An 18,680-nucleotide genomic window follows, 5' to 3' on the forward strand; every position below is an offset into this window, starting at 1 on the left:
AGAACACATCTTTGAAAAAAACTCTTGACATGTTTATTACTCTTTCAACCATCTGCAAGGAAGGATCAATGATAATAGAGGAGCTGTAAATGTTGGCTAATAAGGTTAGAGAGCTGAAATACAAGAAAGACAAGCACAAATAGCTTAATGTCCCTTCCTTGCCTTTGACGTTTTCTTAGATTGTCACTTTAATACGAAAATTTACATCTGATCCTTTAAAGGCAATTGAGCAGTAGGACTCAAGATTCATGCTTACTAGTCTCCCATGCTGAGTTCCTGATCTTAATTCTATCACTGTGATGAGCATGGTGCAGATACCAGGTGCTTCTCCACAGGGAGCAAAATAACAGATGAAGAGTCAAGATGCTCTTACACACCAAATAAGCAATTCCAGAAAATAGTTTGCAGTCTTGAGAAGCATATTCGTTAACAATCAAAAAGTCACATTCTTAGGAAAAAAAGAAATCCTGCTACATTTAACTGTGCAGAAAACTTCCTGTCAGATATGTTAGCAAAGTTCCCTAAGTGTGACAGAGGGCCTCTCTGTGGTGAGAGATGGTTCAGCGAAGTAATCTAAAAATGTTCCATCTCACTATATACACAGTGACAGGGACAAGTCAGCTTGTGCTATTTCCCATATAATAAAAACTCTTGGTCTGATTGTGTGTCAGGAGGATGCAGTGTCAAGCCACTTTCCTATTTCAGTGGGCCAGTGGCGCAGTGGATAACGTGTCTGACTACAGATCAGAAGATTCTAGGTTTGACTCCTGGCTGGCTTGGTTTGCAGTTTTGGGGCGGCACGGTTAGCACTGCTGTCTCACAGCACCAGTGACCCAAGTTCAATTCCAGCCTCAGGTCACATTCTCATGATTCTTGCACATTCTCCCCATGCCTGCGTGAGTTTCCTCTGGGTGTTCCAGTTTCCTCCCACAGTCTGAAAGACATGCTGGTTAAGTGCATTGGCCATGCTAAATTCTCCCTCAGTGTACCCGAACAGGAGTTGGAATGTGGCAATAAGGGGATTTTCACAATAACTTCATTTTAGTGTTAATGTAAGCCTACTTGTGACACTAATAAACAAACTTTGAACTTAAAGTATAGTCAGGGGAATAGACACAGTCCTCTGTAGCAGGGATCAAGAGTCTCGAAGGCTGTGTTGCCTGCCCAGTGCTAGGGTTCAGGACATCTGGTCTGGGCCAGGAGAGGAACTTATGGAGGGCAGGGGAGGATCCAGTGATCGTGGTAGAATGAGGAAGGAAGCTCTGTGTTCCCAGTTTGAGAAGTTAGACCTAAATTAAAGAACAGAATCTCCAAGGTTAATTACAAGGTTAATCTCTGGATTATTACTTGAGCTATGTGCAAATTTGCAAAGGGTACATAAAATCTGAGAGATGAATACATGGCTCAAAGACTAGTGTGGGAGAAGTGGGTATCTGTTCATGGGGCATTACCATCTGTACTGGTGAAAGTAGGGGCTTACCGTTGGGCAGTGTATATCTGAACCATGTTGGGACCAGTGTTCTTGTGGACTGTATAATTAGGGAAGTATAACTGGGGAAGTAGAGAGGGCTTTAAACTAAAGAGAGGGGGCAAGGGTTCAGTTGCTTAGAAAACTAGAAAGTCAAAGTTAAATCAAGGTTAATGATCAGACTGAGTGTTAACAGAAAACTATAGGGAGGGACAGATCAGATGAACATCATATTACATCAAAGGCTCATAAAAGAGCCCTAACTAGGAGTGGGGAGGGTTCCAAGAATGGAAGGTTTAAAAAATCAGGGGGAGTGGTGGCACAGTATAGTGAGGGAGAACTTGGCTATCATAGTGTGACCGACCAGGACAGGAGACATGAACAAAAATATGCACAGAGCAAATCCAGAATTGTAAACAACTGTAAAAAATCAAAGCTCAATATTCTTTATCTGAATGCATGAAGCATTTGCAAGAAGATAGCACAGATTGCAACATATCAGTATGACGTATTAACTATTACAGAAATGTGGTTGCAGGGTGACCAGGACCAGGACTAGGAGTTCAACATTCCAGGGTATACAGTGTTCCAAAAGAACAGGCCAAAGGGGAAAGGAAGTGGGGTGGTGTTGTTAATCAAGGAAGGTTTCAGAACAGTGCTGTGTCGTGACATAAAGACAATGGATAGTATGGAGAATCGGTTTACTTTGAAATCATGAATAGCAGGGGAAGGAAGACAAGGGTGGGAATAGTCTATAGTCCCCCAAAATGTGACCTCTTCAGGCATCAGAACGTAAATGGGGAAATATCAAGGACATGTTTGCAGGAACTGCAATTATCATGGGAGATTTTAATCTGATTGGACAAACCAAACCAGCAAGGGTAGTGCAGAAGAAGAATTTGTGGAGTGCAGATGTTCAAACAGCTGGTCCAAAATGCTCAGCAGGAGTTTACCCCAATCAAAAAAGGGATTCCACAAGAAAGTGGCAAAATCCATGGTTAGCAAAAGAGGTCAAGGATAATGTTAAATTGAAAAGCAGGATATACAAAGTGGCAAGGAGTTGTGGTAGACCAGAGGGCTTGGAAGATTTTAGGATCCAGCAGCAAAAGACTAAGAAGTTCGTAAGAAGGGAGAAAATGAATTTTGGGAGAAAACTTGGCATGCAGCAGTAAAAACGAACAGTGAGAATTTCTATGGGTATATAAATAGGAAGCGCACAGCTCAGACCTCTACTGAATGAGGCTGTTGAATTGATAACAGCAAACAAAGAAATGGCAGCTATGCCATTGGAAGACATTGCAAATACCCCTAAGATATCAGATGGACTAATTTCAAATAACATGGTAGAACTTACAAAATCCTAATCACAAGGGATAGAGTATTAGAGAAATTCAACAGGCTAAAGGCGGACAAGGTATCTGTAGTTGCCTGCTGAAATTTACATGGGATAGATTTTGATCTTGTACAATTGTGTAAAAAAGGGTGATAAGCAAGTCTGCAGCCCATTTTACATATCTTTCCCAATATTTATTTCCATTTGCAGCAATGGCAATTAATACAACAAATCAATCACAGTACCTTAATGCTGAGCGCTGGTTCACTATGTTTAAATAACAAGTCCCAGGTATCCACAGTTCCATCCATTTTGGTTGTGAAGAAAACAGATGGCCTTACAGGGCTCCAACAACCATCTGTCAGATTGGACATATGGTATCTACAACAAAAAACAGCAGAGGACGTCTGACCAATTCATTTTAAAGATTTTTTTTCTTCATGGAGGCAAAGTATCTGTAACCCTTCTCCTGGACTACAACCATAGCTCTGCTTGAATAGCTGAAAATTAGACCAGCATCCACATACTCTTGAGTCATGGCTTGCTCTGATAGTTTCTGCATGGCCTTGCCTGGGATGGACCTTCTATCCACCTAAGAAGCGGTGCAACTGGGAGATTGTACTTTCCAGCATTTCCAGCCTGAGAGGAGAGTAACAGCTTGTATGGTAGCAGGGCGAGGTGTACTGGCCTATCACTCAGTAAAAATAGGGCTCATTTGTCAGTCTAGGCTCAGGTCATGTCCATGATCCCTCAGGATTTGAAGAACAATTTTCACCCTGATGTAAAACATGATTTAGAGCTTTCCTTTGCCCTCCATGAACTTGGCGCTCTCTGTGGAGATGGAGCCTACAAGCATTGGCTCACACAGCTTCAGATGACCTTCCCCTAATTGGCAGAGCTAGTGCCAGATGCTACTGGTTCAGCATCCAGGAATTTATGCTCAGATCATAGGACCACAGATTTTCAGACAAGGTCCTTTCTTAATCTCCTGTCCAGTCCATCTTTGATTGATCAGATTGCACTTAGAAACAGAATATATATGTGAGTGAATTAATACTTTTAACTATTAATGCTTACCACATCTATTTATTTATCACTAATATTTATCACTAATTGTGGTCATGTTTACCATGAATGGATATGACCTACACAAAGAGAATAGATTGATCTCTTCCGCAGGTGATATGTATTAAATTTAGTTAATAATGATAACATCTTCTTCAAAACAATCTTGGTTTTCAACTTTAAACTTCATGCATCCTGCAGTGGCATAACTGCACAAAGAATCTTTAAAACAAAACATGTTATTCTCAGTAAAGTTTAGAAGGTACTGATTTGGTAAGGGGAAGAATCTCATGTAGCAGGATAGCTTACAGAGCTAAAAACTAAGGCTCCCTAGTAGATACAGATCACTGACAATCAGGTTCAAATAACTGCAGATGCAATTACAGAATAGCTTCTGATCCCGTACAAAGTCTCAGTAACACCTTATACTAATCTTGACGTCAAAAGAGAGAATAAGCAGTTTGCAACTGTTCTAATACCATCTGCACAATAAACTGAACGTTACAAGACTGAAATAAAAATATTATTGTTATAACAACATTCCTTCAAGACTAAAATATTCCATTTAAAATTAAAGTGGAGATGAATAAAACACACTAGTTCAATGAATTATAACATTGTTATCCCATCTCTAAAACCGAGGTTAAAATCCTGTTCTGACACATAGGATATTTTGCTGTGTTCAGATAACTTAAGCAGGGTTATTTCAACCAATTTCTTATTTGGCAATCTAGTATGTGAAATAAACATCACACCAGTCTTCTTTCCTGAGACTGCTGATTCAACATAAAAATATTTTAGAATTATGTCCAACTCCTTCTGAGCTTTTGTGTTTCAATGAACATTGAAAAGAAGCATTTCACCCCCCAACTTGGTCACACTCACCCTGATCAACACAAAATCTAAATGTGATTATTGTTAGAAAAATACAAATGACCATAGTTAAACCAAAATTGACATTAACAACTGTTAGTTATCCTCTCCGTACCTTAATCCTGTTCTCATCTCAAACAACCAAAAGGCAGTCTCAACGCTATTCTATCAGTTATGTAAAAGCAACATGAGAGTCTCTTCTGGTGCAGTAACAAAATATTAGTAGGATACAGGTCAAAACGACCAAGTACGTGTCAACATTAGCTCCATATAACATTACCATGTCCTTTTCTTCTTTGCATCTGTGCTCTCATTTTATGAAAATTTATACAGAACACAGTGCTGCCAGCTGTACAAAAAAGTGTGTGATTTAGATCTGACAAGACCAGCTAATTTTCATTCAATTGAGAGAAGTATTCACTGTGTCACGGTTGTGAGCATATTTTTTCAATGCGGTGCAACTTAAATGTAATCAAAGCAACAGCAGATTTGAATGTCAAATTACTAAAGCCTGATTCAAGCCCTTACTGGCACACCACAAGTTGTCATAAAGTCTTTAGTATTGCATGAATTTTGCAAAACTTTGAATTTGCTGAGTTTCCATTTCACATGTATGTTATCTTCAGGGTACCACAGAGAGCATTTATTTCAAATTTCATGCAGGCCTGAGTGTGGATACTTAAAAATGACTCGAGTTATCTGAAAGTAATTGTGCAAATTGTGCTCTGATAATCCAGCTGAACATAGATGATTAGGCCGTACTTGGTAATAACTGGAAGAAACATAGTAATGCCATGTGGAGTTCAGTGTCGCATTCAGAATGATTCTGGATTGGAATTTAAGAATGTCGCATCAGAGAAATCTTAGACAAAATGATGATTCATAGCAAAATCTAAACAGCAGTTTTAAAGTCACAAAACACAGCAGAAGGCAACTCTGAGGCAACAGTAAAGAAAGAGAAAACATGCATTTAAATAGTACTTTTTTCACAACCGTAGTATGTCCCAAAGCATTTTACAGCCTAAGAGGACCTTTTAAAGTGTAGGGGGTGATTCTCCCACCCTGAAGCGTCGGGATGGGAGAATCGCGTGTCGGCCATTTCGCGGGATTTGCACATGTGTTCCCAACGCATGCGCATCCCCCAGAGCCGGAGAACAGGCGCAGTCGGGACCGCACTGGAAACCGGCGGGAAGGGAGGTAAGTAATTTAAATCTTTTTTTAATGCATTTTAAATCTCATTATCTGGCCCAGCATGGAATCCTCCGGGCGCGATAGCATCGCTCACCCTGCCAGGAATATTTCACTCCAGCGGGGTTTAGAGTAGCTCCCCACTTGCGAGGAACTAGTGGGAGACCCCGCCGGAGTGAAAGGGGGGGGGGGGCAATTGGGGTCCCCCCAAGGGGTTGGGCCCCCGGACATGCCAGCCTGTGCCCCCGGCACCGCCCAAGGGGCAAAGTGCCCATGCCCAGGGGCACCTTGGTACTGCCCATCGGGCAGTGCCAGCGGGGGGGGCCTATTGTGGGCGGGGCCTAGGAGGTAATCGGGGGGGATCCTGCTGCAACTCTGTATTGGTATCGGTCAGGGCTGGAGGGAGGCCAGCGATCACGGTGGGCTGTGGGGGGCAGGGTCTCCCGGGGTGGGGGTCAGCTGGGGGGTGTCTGCTGGGGTGTGGGGGTCGGGGGGGCTGGAGATTGGGTGCTCCAGGATGGGGACGGGGGGTCAGGCTGGCCCGGGGATACTTGTGCGGGCCACGATCGGACCGAGGGGAGGGCTGGGGTGGCAACACTGCAGGGTTCCTGGGCTGGCCAGCGATCGAGCTGGCCAGCAAACGGGGAGACTGACAGATTGGGGCCACTGCACTTTGGAGAGGGTACAGAAAAGATTTACCAGGATGTTGCCTGGTATGGAGGGCATTAGCTATGAGGAGAGGTTGGAGAAACTTGGTTTGTTCTCACTGGAGTGACGGAGGTTGAGGGGAGACCTGATAGAAGTCTACAAGATTATGAGAGGCAAGGACAGAGTGGATAGTCAGAAGCTTTTTACTAGGGAGCATAGATTTAAGGTGCGAGGGGCAAGGTTTAAAGGAGATGTACGAGGCGGATGTTTTACACAGAGAGTAGTGGGTGCCTGGAACTCGTTGCCGGGGGAGGTAGTGGAAGTGGATATGGTCGTGACTTTTAAGGGGCGTCTTGACAAGTACATGAATAGGATGGGAATAGAGAGATATGGTCCCCAGAAGGGTACGGGGTTTTAGTTAAGTCGGGCAGCATGGTCGGTGCAGGCTTGGAGGACCGAAGGGCCTGTTCCTGTGTTGTAATTTTCTTTGTTCTTTATTCTTTGAATAGGCCCCAGCCCCCTGAGCTTTTAATGAGATTCATGATTATGACCTCTGCATTGCACAGAATGTGGAGATTTGGGTCTGAAGTTGAACTGGAAAAACAGTCGTGATTTACACCAGTTTTCTTGCCATTTCAGCATTTTTGGAAGAATTGCCCCCGTAGTTACTGTTTCATACAACCATAGAATGGTTATACTACAGAAAGGACTGGAAGGGTCAAGAACTAGAAGACACTGACAAAAGGACCAATGGTGACATGAGAAAAAACTTTTATACACAGCAAGAGACTAGGATCCAGAATGTACTGCCTGGTGGAGGCAGAAAGAATCATGGCTTTCAAAGAGAATTGTACACGCATCTGAAGGGAAAACAATTGCATGAACTCTTTTCTCCTTCATGTATATATCTTGCTTCATTTAATTGCTATTCACCTCAACTCTTCCATATGATATCAATTTCCACATTTGAACCACTCTCGGAGGAAAGAAATTTCTCCTGAATTCATTACTCAACTTATCAGTGACTATCTTATATTTATGACCACAAGTTTTAGTCTCCTCCAAAAATGTATGGGATTAGGTATGGGATAGAATGCAGGCAATAGAGTTTTAGATGTGCTGAAGTTAACAGATGTTATATTGCTGATAACCACTTGGTGAAGGAAGAATCCAAAACCAGTCTATACTTGGGATAGATTTACTCAGAGTGAAACATTACAGGTATAAATCTCCTGTCTCCTCTCAACTCTTGAGTAAGTAAAAATCTCTTTTATATACAGTAAATGTCTCTTTACGTGTGCTCATCAAATCAATGCCCTCAACCTGCATGCATTTAGCTTCAATCAATAGAATTAAGATCAGGAGATTGGGCTGGCAGATGAATAGAATACTCAAGTCCTGAAGTGACAAAGCTCCGGTATTCATAAGAACTGGGGTGAAGTGGAGAAGAATGTTAGAGTTGGAAGTAAGCAGTTTTTTTGAAGAAAATGTGTGCCGAAAACCTCTGATTTCATCCGTGGTTGGGATTCTCTGGTGCCAGTGCCAGTGAATGGAGTTTTGATAGAGTGCTAAATTCTCCATTTTCATTGGCAGCAGGGTGGGAATGAACTAGATCGGAGAATCCCACCTATGAGGTCAGAAACTCAGCTCCAGATCAAGCAAGATCCTAATATTGCGAACAGCTAGTTTAACTTGTGACAGTGGCCAACAAAGAGGCTGGTATTTGTGGAAAGTTTTGTATTGGGAGCCAAAGGAGATAAGTTTGTTCTTCTTGGTTGTCAGAAAGTGGAAGTGGTAGTTTATCGAAAACTAGATGGTGGATAAGCATTCAGATAGCATAATGCCAGTGTCAAAATCAAGAGCAATAGGAAGATAGCGAGATAAGTGTTATCAGCATACATGTGGATATGTCTGCAGGTGATACTGCCTGTGCAGCTGAGAAAGAGAAAATACATTCTTCATAGACTTCCAGCTAATAGTGAAGGAGTGAACCGATGCTAAAGACAATCCTATCAGAAGAGTGTAACCAAGCAAAGGTTGTTTCATTGAGCTGGCTAATGTTGCAGAAGAAATGGAGAAGGATGATATGGTCTACAATGTTGAATATGACGAGGATCAGGAATATTTTGGTTCCATTACAGAATTCCATAATCTCTGTACATTGAAATTTTAGAACACAGTGAGTGACCTGAACATGCAACTTAAAACTACTGTAACTTTTATTTGGAGAGACCAGCTACATTGTTCTATAAATGGTAGGGTTTGAATGTTGTAAACTGACACCATGGGAACGGTATCAGTATGGGGGTAACAATTTGTCTCAATCCGCTTTGTGTTGTGGAATGGCGGAAACTGAATTTGAGAGATTCAAGCAGTGATTTGCAGGGCAGATGACCACAGAACTAAGAAGTGACAATGCAGTTAAGTACCCTGGGGAAGAAAAAGATGTTGGGGATGGAATGGCAGTTAGTGAGGACTGTGGAGAATTAACTGATTCAGATGAGATTAAACATTTTTTCTAGTCCTCAGTATAAAAGAGCACACCATTTAATACATTTAAAATTTCCATACATTTTTAGATATCAAATTGCTTGGTGCACTTAATTATTGCTGCAGATATAGAAAAGGGTCATTTTCTGTTTGAACTCGGGCAGGAAACCCGTGGTTGCGAATCGGTTGCTTTCTATATACCCTATTTCTACTTGCATCTGCTGGACCCAAACTAAAAGTTACACTCAAGATGTGTTTCCACTGCCTAAAATGATAGTTACTCTTTACTCCTGAAATATTTTGGCTCCATTACAGAATTCCATAATCTCTGTATATTGAAATTTTAGAACACAGTGAGTGACCTGAACATGCAACTTAAAACTACTGTAACTTTTATTTGGAGAGACCAGCTACATTGTTCTATAAATGGTAGGGTTTGAACATTGTAAACCGACACCATGGGAACGGTAATGATCAGTATAGGGGTAACAATTTATTAACCATTAGAGGAATGAATGCATTCTGTAGTCTTCTAAATATCTACCTTCTATATTCCGTGATATGAAGTGACATGAATTTTGTGACATTGTAGTGCATCTAACAATGCTCATCAGATATGATGCAGCTGCTCCATTAGAGTAGAGGATACTTCAGTAAACTTTTATTGTTACAAGTTAAAACTATTTATAATTCATCTTGAGTTGTAGAGACTACTACACAAATGTTCCCAATAACAACTAACACGTTTATGTACCTAAAAGTTGAATTTCAATGACATTGCCACTTGAACAAGGTATGGTGACGATGGAATCATGTCCCCCCACAAAAATTCTAAAGATTTCACTTTTTCAATCCAGCGATGATAGCAATTGTAATTGACATAAAATTCAGTCAAAAATCTATTTTTATACTTCATTGCTAACTTTCTGATATGATTTTTAAAATCATACTTTCAAATGTTTGAATCTGGATGCAAAGAAAAATAACTATCACTTACATTTGCCAGTTTAAATTTTCCCGGAACTGAACTTCCCTGGCCACTTTCCCATTATTTAACTTGAAGAGTGGCAGATGGGGCAAGTGGCTGGCTATCCATTTGATTTACCTGTTTTTGCTCTGCAGTTACTGGATGCAAGTTAAATATCAACAGGTCCTACAAGCTGTACCAAAGCATTGGGGAATAGGTTGCTGCCTACAATTACTCAAATAGCTGGTTGTCAAACTTCAATATGTAGTCACAAGGGAGAACCTAGTGGAGGCCAGACATTTCCCCATTGTGAGGTAGGATGTACAAGGATCTGAAGAATGCTAATTCTTCGCAGTGGTGTGAGGTGTCCTTGAAATAAGCCACCATGCTATCCTCTGATGCATCTAACACAATAACTGCAAGCATATACTGCCCCCTTTTGGCTAAGATAGTGAAAGTTAGAGTGATTCTTCTTGCTAAAATTAGTAAATGAAGGAAAATATACTACAATGCTATAATGTACTAGCCAGGCAGTTTGGTGTATCCATTAGATAATCACGTGCTAAAAGTCAGTCTCAGACCACAAAATAGGCCACAGTAGATCAGCTGCCTGTTATACACACTACCTAACCAGCCATGCCTTTAAGGCAAATGCAAAGAACGTTGGGTGTTTAAAAGGCACCTGATCTTGTACTCCTGAAAAAATGGAATTCACCCCAGCCCTTCCCCCAAAGATAACGGGTGCCCGTGATTTATCTTACTTGTTATGATCCAGTTGATTTTATAACTGGACGGGAAGATCCCACAATGGAACCCTGGCTCAAAGGACTTCTACATTTTTGTTGAAAATGTGGAGGAGCAGTCACAGGACAGCTACTCAGTTTTAACAACAAGAAAAAAATACTACAGCAAGAAAGGGTTGATGATGACACAATACTCCTTTAATCCCCCTTAGCTTCATAAATATACACAGAATTTAAGGTTAACACGGGTTACAAAGTGCATCTTGGGCTATAATGGTCTCAAAGACAATCCCTTTAAACACACAAGCAGGCTGTGGTCAAACACAGGCCACTCTGAACCCGAGTGAAGCTCTGTGCATTTCTCCTCAAAATCCCCCCAGATGATTCTTATACCATGAGTCACCTGGGCTCACTAAACTCCGGCTTCCAGACAGTGATTAAAATTTCCACTTTCAAAAAGGATACGCTTTTAACTCTTTTTTGCAACAATGTTTTCACTCAGCTGCATCCATCAATGATTTGCTTCTAGGTTTTACACTCCTCTTTCATGGTTCCTTTGTCTTCACCGTTGCTTTAACAGTTGATTCCAAAACTGTATTAAGTTGGCACCAAACTTTTGATTGACTGCTGAAGTCTGCTTTCCCACTTAAAGTCTGGTTGCTGCAGCTGCCTCTTTAACTCAGAACACTTCATCCGTTTTTCCCTTGAATTTTCCTGAACAGTACCTTGTTCAACTTCTTGGTCTCTGTTCCCTTAACTTCAATTTTCTTAAGACATTCTTTCTGTCCCATTTCCCTGGTTGTCTGGATTTTATCTGGTTCTTTAGGAAGTCTGCTTTTTTGCAGCCCCCTTGCTTTATCCAGCTTTTCTTCTGGCAGAGCTGAGAGATGTTCACTCCCAGGCTTCTTATCTTCAACTGCAATATATCCAGTTCAAAACTAAACTCAAAAAGCTTTCCTACCTTAAAACGTCTCCGCTTGCTAAGCCACTGCTTCTACTTTTCCACAGTTTTTATTTACTTCTCATAACATAACCTCCCTAAGCACAACAGAAGCACAGTTTGAACTGTGCCAACCCCTAGACATACAAACTCCTTTGCCCAGCATGAATTTAACTACAAGTTTACCCTTCCTTACATAGAAAAACTAAATTTAACCCACTCAAAACTATACCTTATTTCTAATATTTACTAATATAAATATAAATTCCCTAAAACTACATTTGTTTTCCTGATATACTTAACATAAAAGAGATCCGCCGGAATTCTTTGGCCTCCCCGTGGCATTTTTCTTGGCAGCGGGAGGCTGGCAGCGGATCTTCTGATCCGGCTGCTGTTAATGGGAATTCCCATTGATTCCACCCCACGCCGCCAAGAAACACTGGTGGGGGCATGTAGTTGGTGGGACCAGAAGATCCCGCCAGTGTAACAAGCTGGAAGATTGTGCCCATGATATTGAAATATTTTGCCGTATTTCCACTTAAAAGTAAAAATGTCATGTGATGTACACAATGAGAAAATATGAAGAACAAGTAATCAAGTCAAACTATCTGTGCATAGCATATGGGTAAATTTTATGGTCCCACCCGCCGTGCGAATTGTTACGGGCAGGATGGAAAATTTGACAGACCATTGGGCAGGAATTTCTGGTCTCAGCATGGGTGCGACTGGAAAAGCCCATCCATAGTGTTGTAGTTCCTTCAAAGGTGTTTAAGAAATATGAATAACTGCAGCCAAAACTTACAATAGAAATTCCAAACCATCACCATTAAAATCTACATTATCATTCAACTAAAGACCAGAATTTAGATGAAAATCTGAAAGAAATAAACCAATATATTTAGACAAGAAATAAGAGGCTGGATTCTCCGGCCTCGCCCCATGGCCGGGTTTCTCCTGCCCTGCTGCAGTGGACGGAGACTTGGCTGAGCGCCAAATTCTCTGTTCTCGCTAACAGCAGCGACAGGGCTTGAATGGCCGGAGAATTCCAGCCAAGATTACTTTGGTGAAAAACAGATTAGTCATTGGATGGGAGAAATATAAAATATTTGCAAGCAGAATCATAGAAGAATCATAGAAACCCTACAGCACAGAAAGAGGCCATTCGGCCCATCGAGTCTGCACCGACCACAATCCCACCCAGGCCCTATCCCCATATCCCTACATATTTTACCCGCTAATCCCTCTAACCTACGCATCGCAGGACACTAAGGGGCAATTTTAGCATGGCCAATCAACCTAACACGCACATCTTTGGACTGTGGGAGGAAACTGGAGCACCTGGAGGAAACCCACGCAGACACGAGGAGAATGTGCAAACTCCACACAGACAGTGACCCAAGCCGGGAATCGAACCCAGGTCCCTGGAGCTGTGAAGCAACAGTGCTAACCACTGTGCTACCATGCCGCCCACTTAAATATATTCCTGGTGTTTCACAATCTTCTATACTATTTTATTTCTTTGTTTAGCCATTACTGATCTCTGGTTTTAAAAAAAGCAATATGCTCACAGAATTCAGATAAAGCCAATCTAAAATCAGATAATGTATTGGTGATTTATTTTTCCATCTTTCCTGCAAAGGCATGCTTGAGCCAGCCCTAAGGGAGAGAACGCAATGTGACTGGGACATCTTCCCCACCAATAGTTTATCACTCCCTGTCAGGATCACCTAACTTCAAGTTGGCAGGTACAAAATTATAAAGCTGAGATTGAGAATTGTGATAATACCTTGGTATGAAATGCCATCACTCTGATTCACAACATTCCCTATGGCTTATTCTTTAAGTAACTTTTAATTATATAGAGCAAATAATGCTTCAATATTAAAAGTGTAAAAATAAGTCAAGCACTGAAGCACAGTTGGTGCAAACAAATAAAACTATATATCAACGATTTGAATGTGGAGGCCAATATTTCCAAGTCTGTGATTGATACAAAGCTAGGTGGGAATACGTGTTGTGAGGAAGATGTAAAGCAGCTACAGGAGGGTTTGGACAGAGTTAGTGAGTGGGCAAGAGTGGCAGATGAAAAAATGTGAGGTAATCCATTTTGGTAAAAGGAACAGATGTGCAGAGCGTTTATTAAATGGTAAGAAGTTAGAAAGTGTAGATATACAAAGGGACCTGGGTTTCCTTGTCCATAAGTCACTGAAGTCTAACATGCAGGTGCAGCAAGCTATTAGGAAGGCTAATGGAATGTTAGCCTTTATCGCAAGAGGATTTGAATGCAGGAGTAGTGAAGTCCTGCTTCAATTGTATAGGAGCATGGTTAGACAGCACCTGGAGTACTATGCAGTTTTGGTCCCCTTAACTTAGAAAGGATATTATTGCCATAGAGGGAATGAATGCAATGAAGATTCAATAGACTTGCTGGGGATGTCGGGACTGTCTTATGAATAGAGATTGGGCAAATTGGGCCTGAATTCTCTAGGGTTTCGAAGAATCTCATTAAAACCTACAAAATACTTAAAGTAATAAACAGGGTAGATGCTTAGATGTTTCCCTTGGTTGGGGAGTTTAGAACCAGGGCACAATTGCAAGATAAGACTAAGCAGTGAGACAAGGAAAAATGTTTTTACCCAGAAAGTTGCGGATAGCTAGCCCCCTTCCTGGAGCGGAGTCAGCATGCTGGCTTCATGCCAGCTAGCTCTGCAGCCATCATATCATACTGCAGGTGGGTTGGTGGGCTAAATAGGGTCTGTGACAGACTTCCACCCCTCGCTGGGGAGGATACTGTGCCCTTGGAAGCTGCCAGCCAATTGGCATTACTGGCAAATCCATTTGTCTCAGCAGCACCAACAGTGCATTAGGGATCACTGCTGGAACTGCAACCAGGGAGAAGAAAGCCCAATGGAAATTGGAGAGAATTAAGTCAAGGGGAGGTGGGTTTGGATAGGTTAGGGAAGGGGTGGTGTTTAATGGAGCAGGCAGGCAAAAAGGAAGAAGTCCTATCTAAGAGGAGGCTATCCTTGAAGATAGTAACCCCCCCTTTCTTCCCACCCTTTGAATTTGTTTTTAAATGGCCTGCCCACTCCCAGCTCACTGCCCACACCAACAGTTTTATGGCTTAAGCAATGTATTATTGGGGTCCATTGGCTTGCTAAGGTCAATTGACACTTGCTTATTTAAATATGGTGAGCGGGCTGCTGATTTCAGTGCCCGCCCACTCCATATTTTCAGGGTGAGCTTGGGTGTGGGCGGGACAGTGGTGAGGTGGGTACCCACCCTTTTTATGTGCCCCTTGCCAAGGGGGCAGGTAAAATGCAAACCTTATTAAATAGGCTTATGCAGAAGTTAACTTCAAGGGAAGTTACTTGGGGGCTTCCAAGTTTTTTTTATTTAAGATAAATTCTGCCTGTGCTATAGGGAGTTACAGTGCTGAAGGCAGCGATTCTTGCTCCAAGAGACACCTAGAGTGGTTATATGGTTCACTACCACCATCTGGTGGGCTTGTGAGTGCAAGCACCATTTTGGGTGTAACTCTGGCCTGTGAGTGGTTGTTGGAATGTCTTTGATTTGTTTCAAAGATACCCTTAAAGCCCACTTGAAGAAGATTGGCTTTGTCCTTAACAGCTGGGAAGAGGGTGCACTGGACTGTCCACAATGGCAAGTCCTGAAATCATAGAAATCATAGAAACCCTACTGTGCAGAAAGAGGCCATTGGGCCCATCGAGTCTGTACCGACCACAATCCCACTCAGGCCCTACCCCCATATTCCTACATATTTACCTGCTAATCCCTCTAACCTACGCATTTCAGGACACTAAGGGGCAATTTTAGCATGGCCAATCAACCTAACCCGCAAATCTTTGGACTGTGGGAGGAAACCGGAGCACCCGGAGGAAACCCACGCAGACACGAGGAGAATGTGCAAACTCCACACAGACCATCACCATTGCGTGAAAGCAGAAGGGCAAGAAGAAAGTTCAAGAAGACACAACCCCTCATCGACCAAGGATTGAACAACTGACTGACTGCCAAGGTGGAATGTGGATTTAGAATTTTTTTTTCAATGCAGTTTCTCATTTTGCATTTTAATGCTGGCCATGAACCTACTTGCCCAGTTAGCAAGGGGAACAATCCAGAACAATGTTTTGAATTCACATTTCAACAATCTTTTAGACCGGACCACCAGCCTAAGCTGAAATTCACTGTGATATCCCCTTGCTGAGGGCTTTATATCTACACTGACATGCCAGGTTTTCTTGAAGGCTCAAGAGTGTGACTTCTAGCTGAGGGTGTTCCTGGTCCAAGATCAGCCTCCTGACCATCATTTGCCTTTTAAGAGACCTGCTTTTTGTTATGTATTTTAAAAAGGGTGCAGGTTGTTTTAAGAACTGATCACAAGATTTGATGGTGATGTCATAGGGTGTGTGCTTAGGCAGCTGTTTTACTTTCGGTTTTGTATTTGATGCAGTGCAAAGAGCAGCTCTTCAATAAAATCTGTTGTGTGTTTGTTTGAATCCACACATGCAAACCATGTTATTATCTTTTTCTGTTAAAACCCACAACCATTAACATAGGACATTATGGGACGAATTTTCTCATTCCGCCCACCGTGGAAATAGGAGCGATGAAGGGTGGACCATGGAAAGGTCCGTTGACCTTGGGCAGGATTTTCCAGTTTGGGGGTGAACATGGCTGGAAAATCCTGCCCTTTACCTTTTACATGTCAGTCAAGAAACTCACAGACAATGGATACCTGAAGCAACCATGCCTCTGCTGACCTCCCAAGATTCCATGGGAAATTGGTGAAAAATCCCATGGAATTTCAGTCTAATTGTCTTTTGTTTGAGTTATCAAATTCTAAGTGCAACGGTGTATTTTTACTATCTTAAATACTATTACAATTATCAGAGCTTTTATTTTATTTTTTCTATTATTAAATAATATGTATTTTACTCACTTAGTCCATATAATGGATGAGTCCCTGATTTCCTCAGACCAAATTCTGACTGTCCAATCTCCAACTGTTAGAAAGTTCTTTGGGTAGAAAGGATTTCTCTGCACAGCATAGATTGGACCATGATGGCCAGTGAAGGTGGACACAATCTTCTCAGCTGGTAATTTTCCTTTTCGATTCCCCAATATTACGACACCTTGTTCTGTCCCAACCATGAACTTGGTTGGCTATAGAGAAAAACAAAATAAAACTCAATAACAATTAATTAAGACTTTTGTCAATTTTGTCAAACGTAAATTAAGTTTTCTGATCTTCAAAATTAACCAGATAAGATCTGGTGCTAAAATAACAGAAAAATAATTATATGAATATTGCCATTATTCTTTAAGCTTTCTCTGGATTATGTGAAACTGTTCTTCGTGTTTAAAAAAGGTTAAGCAACTAATGTGGCAAGAGCAAAACGGAAATGTAGTGCTATCAAATAATCTGAATCAGACAACTTTTAATTAAAGGCTGTACTGCTTTATTCATTCATTGACCTTTTGCCCCCCTATTGCAGCTCATGCTGTAACGTTTAGAGCACCAAAATACATAAACATCTTTCCAAATGCAAACTCTATATTAGATTAAGAGGACAAAAGGACTTCCAATTATCAAACTGACAGAAGGTGGGGGTTATAAATCACTTAGTACAAGACTGATTAATATGATAATGGAGTGAAACTAACTAGTTTAAAGAGGCCTTCTAATTCTAGATGTCAGGTTTGGAGACTTCACATGTTATGCCTATGCCTTAATGATAATAGAATTCTATTACTATTATGGATGAATCTATACATTTCTGACAGAGTAATTGGACTATAAATTCCTACCTGACTCATTCACAGAAGGAATGAACTTATTAACAAAGAAGAAAAGATTAAAATTTCATTTGTCTATTTGGAATGCACTATTATCCCAACTATTATCCCAAGGGGCGGCACGGCAGCACAGTGGTTAGCACTGCTGCCTCACTTCGATTCCAGCCTCAGGTCACTGTCTGTGCGGAGTCTGCACGTTCTCCCCATGTCGACATGGGTTTTCTCCAGGTGCTCTGGTCTCCTCCCACATTCCGAAAAACATGCTGGTTAGGTGCATTGGGCATGCTAAATTCTCCCTCAGTGTACCCGAACAGGCACCAGAGTGTGGCGACTAGGGGATTTTCACAGTAACTTCATTGCAGTGTTAATGTAAACCTACCTGTGACACTAATAAATAAACTTTAAAAACAACTTATTTTTGATACTTATCTTCTTTTCTCAGCTCTCCTAAGCTATACATTATTTCCCAGATAGGCAAAGCAATCTGCTACCAGGCATCTGCTGATATTGCATGAAAGCATTTCATGTGAGGTATGTTTTTTAAAAAAGGGAACCGCTTCCCTTCTGCCACAAAGCTTTCGTCTCTGCTTCAATAATCCAATTTTTCCCAAAACTGAGAAATTCTACTTTTAAGCAAGCATATTCCCTTCATTGCTGGTGAAATTTGTGACATTGAGACAAACTTATTATAGTTACCATGGTGGATTCAAACTCCAGTGAAACCGCTCCATATGCAATATCCGGATTGTCTTTCTTTGTAACGTCCAGAACGAGTCTCTCTACAGGTTCACTTAATTTCCTGATATCCCACCACAGCACCTATACATTAGATCACACTGTAATATTCTTGTTCTTAACATTGGATGCTATATTTAATCATGAATAAACTGTGAGTGAGATTTCCTGGCCCTTCTATGTGGGATCTTCCAGTTCTGCTGAAGGCAACATGGTAAGAAGTTTAACAACACCAGGTTAAAGTCCAACAGGTTTATTTGGTAGCAAAAGCCACACAAGCTTCCAGAGCCTTAAGCCCCTTCTTCAGGTGAGTGGGAATTCTGTTCACAAACAGGGCTTTACAGAATTCCCACTCACCTGAAGAAGGGGCTTAAGGCTCCGAAAGCTTGTGTGGCTTTTGCTACCAAATA

General features: G+C 41.5%; 1 protein-coding gene across 1 annotated transcript in view; it reads right to left on the bottom strand.

Moving 5' to 3' along the window:
* Window positions 1-18,680, bottom strand: part of dnai2b (dynein, axonemal, intermediate chain 2b) — a 58,504-nt gene that overhangs the window by 10,363 nt on the left and 29,461 nt on the right. The window contains exons 7-9 of the mRNA XM_078226058.1: window positions 18,232-18,354; window positions 16,679-16,902; window positions 3,047-3,182 (exon numbers count right to left, since the gene is read on the bottom strand). Of these exons, the coding sequence (XP_078082184.1) occupies window positions 3,047-3,182; window positions 16,679-16,902; window positions 18,232-18,354 (483 nt within the window). The remainder of the gene's footprint in view (window positions 1-3,046; window positions 3,183-16,678; window positions 16,903-18,231; window positions 18,355-18,680) is intronic.

Source organism: Mustelus asterias, chromosome 12, assembly GCF_964213995.1.
Source record: "Mustelus asterias chromosome 12, sMusAst1.hap1.1, whole genome shotgun sequence".
NCBI lineage: Eukaryota > Metazoa > Chordata > Chondrichthyes > Carcharhiniformes > Triakidae > Mustelus > Mustelus asterias.